The 11,737-nt window shown below is 48.7% G+C and overlaps 1 protein-coding gene across 1 annotated transcript in view; it reads right to left on the bottom strand.

Moving 5' to 3' along the window:
- TULP2 (TUB like protein 2) overlaps positions 1-9,848 on the bottom strand; it is a 32,512-nt gene extending 22,664 nt beyond the window's left edge. Inside the window, exons 1-5 of the mRNA XM_035135897.3 lie at positions 9,502-9,848; positions 7,315-7,364; positions 3,669-3,720; positions 1,168-1,324; positions 417-542 (exon numbers count right to left, since the gene is read on the bottom strand). Of these exons, the coding sequence (XP_034991788.1) occupies positions 417-542; positions 1,168-1,324; positions 3,669-3,720; positions 7,315-7,364; positions 9,502-9,558 (442 nt within the window). The 5' untranslated portion in view covers positions 9,559-9,848. The remainder of the gene's footprint in view (positions 1-416; positions 543-1,167; positions 1,325-3,668; positions 3,721-7,314; positions 7,365-9,501) is intronic.
- Between the last annotated feature and the right edge of the window lie 1,889 nt (positions 9,849-11,737).

The following is an 11,737-nucleotide window of genomic DNA, read 5'->3' on the forward strand; positions in this document are numbered from 1 at the left end:
CAAGGGCCACATTGCCTTCTGGGCAATTACTCTGAGGGCCACATGTGCTGGGCGGGGTCAGAGGGCAAAAGGGGGAGGAGCAATGAAGGTAAATTTCACCATTGCACGGTAAGCTAGTCCCCACCCACCCTTGCCTCTATCGTTCATCCAGACAAGCAAGAGTCATTATTAGCCATGCAAAAACACTGAAGCCAGGCTACTGAGGAATGTGGCCTGGGGAGAGGAAGTGTGGCCTGGGAAGGGTTATGAGGAAGTGTGGCCTGGGAAGGGTTATGAGGAAGTCTCAAGGGGAGAGATGGCTGTTGTGCTCATTGCATCTGGCTGGCTACTGTGAGAACAGGATGGTGGACTAGTTGGGCCACTGGCCTGATCCAGCACAGCTCTTCTTCTTATATTACCGTACGTTCTTTTGTTACCTGGAAAGGGTTCCTGGCATTCCCCTTGGCCGTTGTGCGTCCGGTTCATCTGCACAGAGCTACCCCACACATGAGCGCCAAGGTGGGCCTCTGGGACCGATTCCACGAGGAAAGGGTTGCTTGTACCTTTGGAAAGACAGGCGGATTATCGTTCAGCGGGCATCGAATCTCATCCGAGGAAAAGCTCCGAACTCTCCACACCATCCGTTTTATCTATCCTTTAGCTGAGGAGGGCAAATCTCGGTCCAGTACCGAAGTGGGTTGGTTGTGGAACTCAAAGTTCAGAGTTTGAATCCACTCACAAGCCCATTGGGTGATCTTAGTCCAGTCACGGTCTCGCAGCATAACCTTTCCTCACAAGGTGGTTGTGATGATACACTGGGGGGGGAGGGGAGAGCCATTTACACCACCTCAAGCTCCTTGGAGGAAAGGGGGGTGCCTTTGATATAATTATCAAAGCTCATCCCTAAGACTGCTTTCCCCCTGCATATTGCCCCCTTCTGTAGCCTTCCAAAGTGCAAATTTAAATGCATGCAGTTTAAATGTGTGCACATTTGAAGTTACCGATCACTTTGCAGCTCTGTTTATTTAAAAAATAATTATTACAATAAAAAAGCCGCCTTCTGGTAGATTGGAATTTCATCCTATGTGACGGGATACGTCAATGTTCCCGAAGCCCCAACCAACAAAAGGATTTAAACAGGCTGCTAGGCCACATGATTTCCTCAGGCTGGGCAGTCCTGACACTCACTATTGCACAGGCTATGCTCACTGCACGACTCCATGAGTGGGATGCGTTCCTCCGGCTTGCGCCTCCCACGGCGCCCCTTCACCTTGGCCTCCGTGTTAGCCTGGACCATGAGTGGCTCCTGGCGCTTGCGCCGCTGCTTCTTTTCGATGATACGGCGCTGGAAGGGTGTACAGAGAGATGGTCAGAAACGGAAGCAGGGTTAAATAGAAGGAGAAGAGTTTGGACTTGATACCCCGCCTTTCACTCCCCAAAGCGGCTAACCATCTCCTTTCCCTTCCTCCCCCACAACAAACCCTCTGTGAGGTGAGTGAGGCTGAGAGACTTCAGAGAAGTATGACTGGCCCAAGGTCACCCAGCAGCTGCATGTGGAGGAGCGGGGAAGCGAACCCGGTTCGCCAGATTACGAGTCCACCACTCTTAACCACTACACCACTCTGGTCTAGAGAAGGGTGTTGTGAATACTGGTTCCCCCAGCCATTCTGGGCGGCTTCCAACAAAACAGAAATTCTAAAATACAGAAATCCATCAAACATTTAAATACAGAAATCCATCAAACATTAAAAGCTTCCCTAAACAGGGCTGCCTTGAGATGCCTTCTAAAGGTCTGGTAATTGTTGTTCTCTTTGACCTCTAGCGGGAGGGCATTCCACAGGGCGGGTGCCACTACCGAGAAGGCCCTCTGCCTGGTTCCCTGTAACTTGGCTTCTCGTAGTGAGGGAACCGCCAGAAGGCCCTCGGAGCTGGACCTCAGTGTCCGGGCAGAACGATAGGGGTGGAGACGCTCCTTCAGGTATACCGGACCGAAGCCGTTTAGGGCTTTAAAGGTCAACACCAACACTTTGAATTGTGCTCGGAAACGTACTGGGAGCCAATGTAGGTCTTTCAGGACCGGTGTTATGTGGTCTCGGCGGCCGCTCCCAGTCACCAGTCTAGCTGCCGCATTCTGGATTAGTTGTAGTTTCCGGGTCACCTTCAAAGGTAGCCCCACGTAGAGCGCATTGCAGTAGTCCAAGCGAGAGATAACTAGAGCATGCACCACTCTGGAGAGACAGTCAGTGGGCAGGTAGGGACTCAGCCTGCGTACCAGATGGAGCTGATAAACAGCTGCCTTGGACACAGAGTTGACCTGTGCCTCCATGGACAGCTGTGAGTCTAAAATGACTCCCAGGCTGCGCACCTGGTCTTTCAGGGGCACAGTTACCCCATTCAGGACCAGGGAGTCCTCCACACCCGCCCGCCTCCTGTCCCCCACAAACAGGACTTCTGTCTTGTCAGGATTCAATCTCAATCTGTTAGCCGCCATCCATCCTCCAACCGCCTCCAAGCACTCACACAGGACCTTCACCGCCTTCACTGGTTCTGATTTAAAAGAGAGGTAGAGCTGGGTATCGTCCGCATACTGATGAACACCCAGCCCAAACCCCCTGATGAGCTTTCCCAGCGGCTGCATGTAGATGTTAAAAAGCATGGGGGAGAGGACAGAACCCTGAGGCACCCCACAAGTGAGAGCCCAGGGGTCTGAACACTCATCCCCCACCACAACTTTCTGAACACGGCCCAGGAGGAAGGAGCGGAACCACTGCATGACAGTGCCCCCAGCTCCCAAGCCCTCTAGGTAAAGGTACAGGGACCCCTGATCATTAGGTCCAGTCGTGACTGACTCTGGGGTTGCGGCGCTCATCTCGCGTTATTGGCCAAGGGAGCCGGCGTACAGCTTCCAGGTCATGTGGCCAGCATGACAAAGCCGCTTCTGGTGAACCAGAGCAGCACACGGAAACGCTGTTTACCTTCCTGCTTGGAGCAGTACCTATGGTACCTATTTATCTACTTGCACTTTGAGGTGCTTTCGAACTGCTAGGTTGGCAGGAGCAGGGACCGAACAACAGGAGCTCACCCTGTCGCAGGGATTCGAACCACCGACCTTCTGATCAGCAAGCCCTAGGCTCTGTGGTTTAACCCACAGCGCCACCTGGGTCCCTATACTTGGACCTACTCAACGCTTTTTTGGTGACTGTGGTTTGCAGTAGTCACCTCTTTCTTTGCCATTTTATGCCACTACCCACAGCACTTTTATCAATATACAAAGACCGACGTCCCGTTTTTTTTTTACCATAAAAAGCTCTGGACTGGGGATTAGATGACCTTTTGCGTCCCTTCCAACACTACAGTTCTACGATTCTAAGACTCACGTCAATTGCAATGATTCCCCTCTATTTGCCTCCCCCATTAAGAAGTCCCACAGATGAGTTCTGCCAAACACCTAGATCTAAACCCTTGTGCTGGAACATACTGCAGCAGTTGTATTATGGGATGTGTTGTCCTTGCCATACTCAAGAGCCTTTTAAACAAAGCATTGCCACTTACAGATAACACACGCCATGCGACCGAATCCCTGCAGCTCGAGAGCTGCTTACCCCACCCCACCCCACTGAGAAGGTCCCCAGCAATGAACAAGCTCCTCCCCACTCCCAGGAGTTTGGCCCTTTCCTTCGGCAAGGTACCTGTATCTCCAGTTTCTGCTTCCGGATGGACGCTGCTTCGTCGTTGCCATTGCTAGAAGAGAAAGGGATACCAGCATCAGGAGGGGAATTGGAGAGGGAGGGGAGGCGGCGATACAAATTGCGGTACATTCTGAGATGTGGCATCACTCTGCCAGCTCCGGGGCAGCCCCACCTGCTAGAGGGGTCAGTCCCCTGGATTGCTGCTCCCTGGGGGTTCCGAGTGCCATGGCGCTGAAAGGATTTTGTGACCTCACAAAAGGCCCAGCCATGGGTGAGGCGGGAAAGTGGACAAGGCCATCTCCACACACACTCATCGTATCTTATAAGTTATAAAGCCCTCAGTGCGCTCGAACTCCTGCATCACTCACACAAAAAATGGCAGTGTTGTGGCACCTTAAAGACTACGGTCACATCCATTGGGCGCATTGAAAGCACATGGCTTCCCCCAGAGGATCCAGGAAATTGCTGCTTGCCCCTCAGTTACAATTCCCAGCATCCTTAACAAAAGGTACGGTTCCCATGATTCTTTGGGGGAAGCCACATGCTCTGAATGTACGGTGTGGATGATGTGACCTGCCACAATTGCTGTGGCATATAAGCTATCGTGGGCTACGGTTTTATTTCAGCAGATGCAGCCCACTAATTCTGAGGTGCTGCTCAGATGTTGTGAAATGCACAACTCTCATTAGCCACAGCCAGCATAATGAATGGGCGGGGATTATGGAAGCTGCAGTCCACAACATCTGGCCACCTCTGGCTTAGGGGCCATGATAAATATGTTCAACTTCAGGTGGCTCAAAGACACTCTGTAATTTTTGGTGTAGCAGAATAACATGGATACCCTCTGTATTGTTCACACAGATGGAAAGAGGAGTTACAAGGGAGGAAGAAACAAGATGGACTCCACTTTTTAAAAACTAGACACATTCCCTAAGTAGAGGTGGGGATTCTGTGGCCCTCCGGACGTTGTCAGGTTCCAACTCCCATCAGCCCCATTCAGATGGCTAACAGGTAGGGACGATGGAGCTGTAGCAAGACAGCACCTAGGACTGAATGGAGCCGAGTTCTAATCAAAACAATGCTTAATAGAGATGCTTGGGATTTCCAAAGTGCTTTGAAACATTCAAGGCACTTTACACGCACAATTGTAAGGCAGGCTGGTGTTATTTAGAGGTGCTGCCTGAATAAATAATGGGTTCGTTCACTGATGAGACCTGCACAGATTTTCCTATGACTAAACCAATAGTTTTGAAGGGAGAATATATGCTGCGTTTTTCTTTATATGTGTATATATATGATGGCACTGGGGCCAAGAGGCATCCCTTCTGTGTTACAATTAAAGGGGAAGGACTTTTTTCAGCTGAAGTTTGTTTAAGTGCTTTTATTTAAAAATAGTGAACGTTCGCCAAAATGTGTTGCCCAATTAATCGGTGTCGTTTCAGTCAACAAGGACCTTAATATAATCAATCCAACCATTGAATGGTTGCAGCCCTGATGTTATTTAGCTCTGCTTTATACCATTTTGAAATAGGCGTTTTTGTCAGTAAGTGCATAGCTAGAGAACATACAAAGTGGTCCAATTGCTGGCCCATCTGGCTCCATGATGTCTACACTGACTGTGGCTCTCTAGGGTTTCAGGCCTGGGTCTGCCAGCCCTAAATGGAGACATCGGGGCTTGAACCTGGCATCTTCTGCATGGAAAACAGGTGCTGCCTTTCCATTGATACAGCTGTAAATGATTTCACGTACAACCAGCCTCTGCCTCTTAACCACTATGCTGTTATCTCAGTTGCAATACGCAGCTAAGCAGCTAGCTAGCTAGGCAGACTACGAAGCACCATTTCTTACTAAATTCCTTTCCTCCCCTTCCTTACCTCCCAGGGGTGGGTGAAGCATTTCTACTTGTGGATTCTGCGAGGCTGCAAGAAAACGGTGCAGGTGGATCAGACCACCAAAAAGGAAAATGCTTTCTGAATGCTCGGGCCCTAAATATGTGCTGACACTAAGCAAGTGGAAAAGTCGTCTTTGCTGCAAGATGTCCAGTGCTCCTAGAGGCAAACCACACAGGGATGGGGCCAGTCCCAATGGCAGACTGGGAGATTAGCACAATCTGCAAGAATGGTGCAGCACAGGCAAGGGATTGCTGAGTAAGTTGCACAACACCTCTCTTTATTTAATTACGCTTACGTACTGCTCCTCCTGCCAAGCTCTCTGGGCTGTTTGCATCTACTATATATTTTGAAAAGTTGTTTGTTTGTTTGCTATGCCCTTGGGATGCATAACGGTTGAAGGAAGCAGGATGGTTTTTACTTAGCACCCAAAGAACTACAGCATTGGCACCCTCAAGCAAGTGTCTCTGGGAGAGAGCATCCCATAAGTTTTATATGGAGAGGCCAGGGACTGAACCAGGGACCTTTTCCTGCCCCCAAGCATATGCTCTACCACCAAACTGCAGCTACTGGAAGCCTTGAAGAGCCAGTCTGAAAGGGCCAGAGGACCCAGACAAACTCCCATCATCCTTGACCATTGTCCATGCTGCCTGGGGCTGATGGGAGTTAAGAGTCAACAATATCTGAAGGCCATCAGGTTGAGGAAGGCTGTTTCTACATTGTAGGGGCATCGCTGCAGCTCTACGTGGGGCTACCTTTGAAGGTGACCTGGAAACTACAACTAATCCAGAATGTGCAGCTAGACTGGTGACTGGGAGTGGTCGCCAAGATCATATAACACCAGTCCTGAAAGACCTACATTAGCTCCCAGTATGTTTCAGAGCACAATTCAAAGTGTTGGTGCTGACCTTTAATGCCCTAAACGGCCTCAGCCCAGTACCTGAAGGAGCATCTTCACCCCCATCGTCCAGCCTGGACACTGAGATCCAGGCCTTCTGGCAGTTCCCTCACTGTGAGAAGTGAAGCTATAGGGAACCAGGCAGAGGGCCTTCTCGGTAGTGGCGCCCGTCCTGCGGAATGCCCTCCCACCAGATGTCAAGGAAATAAACAACTGTCTGACTTTTAGAAGACACCTGAAGGTAGCCCTGCTTAGGGAAGTTTTTTTAATGTTTGATGTTTTATCGTGTTTTTAATATTCTGTTGGGAGCCGCCCAGAGTGGCTGGGGAAAACGCAGCCAGATGGGAGAGGTAAATATTATTATTATTATTACATTTCTTTTACATACATTTAAGCTTCAGTGCAAAAGTGGGAAACCTGTGGCCCTCCAGATGTTGCCAAGCTATAATACAAAGTCCTGCGCCTCCACAAATAAATCTTTTAGGTGCCACAAGGCTCTTGGTTGCTTTGTGCAACAGACAAACACAACTGCCTGCCCTGAAATGTATTTCTAGGGAACATTTTTCGGGGAGTGAGGGGCGATGAGCCAGAGCAGCTAAACTGACTTTTAGAATTGATTAAGTCTGTGGCACAGACATCTCTTCTGACAACAGCCTCACAAGTGAGTTCTTAAACGAAAATGACCTCCGGAGGCTAAGAGCATGGATTAAAAGCGTGAAGGCGAACGGGTGAGGCTATCCATGCAAGGCATCTGTTCTCTTTCTAAGGTGGACGGGATAGAATTAGCCTCACGAGGGATTAGCAGGAATAACAGCCAACAGTACACACCCACCCACCCAGAAGAGCCCCGTTCGCTTACATTTTATGCCTTGATGGAGATGGCTGAACCGCAGCAGGATCGAACTGCATCTGCCGAGCAGAAAAGAGCAGGAATGGATAGAGAGGCACAATATTACTCTTGATTTTTTAAAAAATCTATTTCCCTTTGCTGTCACCTACGACACAGCCGTCTTTGCCCTGAGCCTTTCGGACTCTCAATTCACTTCCCTAACAATCTTGGCTTCTCTTTGCTAGCGTCACAAATCACTAGTTCTCGCTCCTCCATCCAGGGTTCCCAGGTGTGCACCTTCCAACACTCCCTTAAAAAGCCTTGTGCCAGATATTTATCTTTCGGTAGAGAACGAGAAGACAGCTTGCCCCGATTTGATCAATGTAATCAAATGACACCCTGCACCCCGGAGTCCTGCTCAAGGATGAGCCCAAGCTCCCTTCTTAACTCACCGCTTTCACCCAGGGCAAGCCCTAACCGCTCAAATCCCCAAACTGCAAGGTTGGATCCTGTCTTCTCCCTCCTAGCTCTGGTCTTCCGACTGCAACTGGTGAAGGTAGGTGCGGACAGGTGGGGGGAGCACGCAGTGGAGCAGCTCCTCTTCCCCCGCCAAACCAGCATCAGATTCTCCTAATCAGCTTTGTGACTTTGTCTGCCTTAAGTCTGCAGGACCTGTGGCTGCCTCGAAAGGTGCCTTCTGCCCGCTGGCCTTGGGAGTCGGGTGTGTGAGCAGCCAGTGGCCGGGCTGCTGAACCCTGAGCAAGTCTTTCCTGCACACAGTGTGTGTCTGTCGAGAGCGAGCAAGAGGAAAAGCTTGCATTTGAGTGAGCAGTTGCAGAACTACGGCTACATCCATGCGCATGTATACAAATAGGGCAGTGGTTCCTACCCTGTTTCTCATATTTTAAGACATACCCATAAAATAAGCCATAGCAGGATTTTTAAGCATTCAAGGAATATAAGCCATACCCCGAAAATAAGACATAGTGATAGGCGCAGCAGCAATGCCGGCCACGGCAGGAGGAGGAGGAAAAAAATAAGACATCCCTTGAAAATAAGCCATAGTGTGTTTTTTTGAGGAAAAAATAAATATAAGACATGTCTTATAATATGAGAAACACGGTAATCGTCTCCCCACTCCCTGCCCAGATCACTTGAATGCTGCTGTGGGTCTTGGCAGACCACGTCATAGTTTTTCTGCCGGTTGTAGCAACTGTAATGCGCTGTGGTAGGCAGGGTTGCTAAGTCAGGAGTATTTCAGACCCTGACATCTCATGGTCCAAACCTGAGACCCTGGGGCAGCCCCTGATGATGTTATGGTGTGTGTGGGCGGGGCAGTGATATCACAGGGCAGGCCCTGGAGATGGAGGTTAATTGGGAGGCAGTAGCAGAGGAGGGCGGACACCACCCAGAGTGTCTATGCTGCAATTTGCACCCAGCTGCTGCTGAGTTGAAGCTTCAAAGATGCATGAACCGTAAAGACACTCTCTCCTATCTGGAGATTCAGACTGGCAAGCCTAGAAGTAGATGCTGCGTGATTTTTAAAGGTGCTTTTTATTTCTGCTTTTATTTCTTATTGATTGCACTTTATTGTACTACAATTTGAATTCCCCAGAATTCCTCCTGGCCCCGTTGCTCCTCTCCTTGCTGGCCAGAGCAAGGAGAAACAGCACCAACATTCAGTTGCCTCGTGCTCTCCATTGCGGAGGTATGTCCATTAGGGCAAATGTTGGCACTGCCCAACCAGCCTCAGTCTGCCCGGAGCCAGCTAACATCTGCTGACTTTCTTACCAACAACCAGTCCAGGGACGTGGTACTGTCTCTCCACTTCCTTACTCTCCGTGTTGCCCCTTGTACAGCACGGCAGGGAGCAGGAGGATGGGGGCAAGACTAGAATTGGTCGGCTCCCCGGCTTGCCATTGGCTCTAGTGCCACCTACTGTTGACCTCCTTGCATTCCACCCTCCCTGTCCAAAGAGCACAGTCACAACTGACTCTCCCTCTGGTGGTTGTAGAGACTGAGCCCAGAGGTAGGGGGCAAGCAGATGGGCAGCAGGGACAGAAGTGAGGAGGTGGTAGTGGACCCACCACTCAGCAAAGGGGGTCCACTGGCCATCTTGCCCAACAGCCTGAAGCTGCACAGACACCAACTTTTCTCCAAACTGAACTGAATTAAAAAATATCCCATTAGCTTCACCTTCCTCCTGTGTTAGCTTACCTCCTCTGGCGAGATCAATCTTAGCGACATGTTGATATCATTGTTCCAATTGAGCATGGTCCCAGTGTCCTTTATATCCTTCCAGGAAATCCACGAAACCTACGGCTTGTATGTTTTGAGTCCGCTTTGCATAAAGGAGCCCTTTCAGGCTTTGCACAGACACCGCAAGTTCTAAGACAGCATTACAGCTGGGAAAGAACAAATTCCAGTTCAGGAACTGAGGTCCATAGATCAACCAGAGTTGAAAAACTTAGACTTAATATTTCCCCCCCTGCCCTCCAGCTCTCAGCAGCTACTTTACACACTAGTTCCTTTAGTGCTCCAGGTCACCATACAGGTTACCGTTTGCTGATTGGACAATGCGTAATCTTGGCGATGCCACAAAGGAATAAAAAGATGTTCCATTCTGGAATAAAGAATTCCAGAATGTATAGACAGAGGCACTCACCATTCTACTGGATGCCAACATAGACGTGACTTGGTTGGTTCCAGAGGGGCTTAGTAGCTGTGCCAACGGGGGCTTTTCCCATGGGTAGGGGGGAGTGGATTCCAGTCTTATCCGCGTCCTAATTTCCCCCCAAAAGGAGCCCAGAGCAGCAAACACATGCGAAATAAAACAATTTAAACATCTAAAAAGGATTCCAATGCAGATACAGACTGAGAAAGATCTCTGTTATCGTTGGAAGCCAAGTTGTTGGCTTGTTGGGAGAAGAAAGTCTTCACTAGGCACTGCATAGACAACTGAGGCAGCACCTGTCTTATATTTAACTAGGGAATTCCAAAGAGAAGGTGCCACCATATGAAAGGCCTTGTTTCTACATTGTGCAGAATGGGCTATCTGCAACAGACCTTCACCTGCAGAGCACAGTGATTGATTGGGTATATAAGGGGAAAGACAAACTCTCGGGCATCCTGGTCCCAAACGACATACGGTATATCTTTATAGCAGGTTGAATTTATCCAGGTGGCTCATTGGCAGCCTGTGCAATTCTTTTAGCAGTATGCGTTGTAATATGGCGGCAATATCCTGCTCCGGTGAATGGTAGAGCCGCTGCATTTTGCACTAGTTTCCCAACAGTAAAGGGTTATTTGCTCCACCCATGGCTACAGATGCAACTTACATTTCATATATACATGTACTGGTTGGCACGCTACCCATTTCTTGCAATAATTAAAAAATGCATACTTACCATGCAGATAAAACTTATCATTTTTGTACAATGCATTTCTGACATTTCTATCCCCTATGCATTTTGGAAAGTTGACTGTCTCTTTGATATGTATTTGTACACCTCTTAAAATCCTGTAATTTTGCATGATGGTTCCTGAGATCGAGAGGGAGGTTTTTGTTTGTTTGGACTCTTATTGGACACCATTTGAATCAATTTCAAAATTCACTGATTTTCTGGTTTCTTAGAATTCCCAAACAATGCTAGGTATGAGGCTGCTTGTGAACTATAAACAAGACTTCTTTCGTTTTGCTGCAAGAGACAAACATAGTTAGCCTTCTAGAAATACAACCAACATAGTTATTTTTAAATTATTATTTACTGGAATGAATTCTAGTCACTGTTATCACTGGGTGGCATTCAGGCAAGTTTTACTCTGCCTCGGTCCTGTATACCTGAAGTAGCGTCTCCACCCCCATCATTCAGCCCGGACACTGAGATCCAGCACCGAGGGCCTTCTGGCGGTTCCCTCATTGTGAGAAGTGAGGTTTCAGGGAACCGGACAGAGGGCCTTCTCAGTAGTGGCACCCGTCCTGTGGAACGCCCTCCCAGCAGATGTCAAGGCAATAAGCAACTATTTTACTTTTAGAAGACAACTGAAGGCGGCCCTGTTTAGGGAAGTTTTTAATGTTTGATGCTGTACTGTTTTTAATATTCGGTTGGAAGCCGCCCAGAGTGGCTGGGGAAACCCAGCCAGATGGGCGGGGTATAAATAATAAATTATTATTATTAATTACTCAAAATAGACCCACTGAAATGAGTTGACTGAATTAGGTCCATTAATTTCAATTAATGGAACTAACTCAGTTAATTAACTGCCCTACAATTTTTGTTTTACTCAGTAAATATCTCCTTCTGTTCATTGTGTCTCCATGCTGGCATCTGCCCCTGTTGAATTTCTGCCTGACACTGGAAGCAGCAAAGCCTAGTGTCTCCGCCAGCAGATTTTTAAAAGCAGACAGGCTTACGAAGCAAATTTCAGAGGGGCAACCAGCATATCAAGGAAT

Source organism: Zootoca vivipara, chromosome 12 (assembly GCF_965207765.1).
Source record: "Zootoca vivipara chromosome 12, rZooViv2.hap1.1, whole genome shotgun sequence".
Lineage (NCBI taxonomy): Eukaryota > Metazoa > Chordata > Lepidosauria > Squamata > Lacertidae > Zootoca > Zootoca vivipara.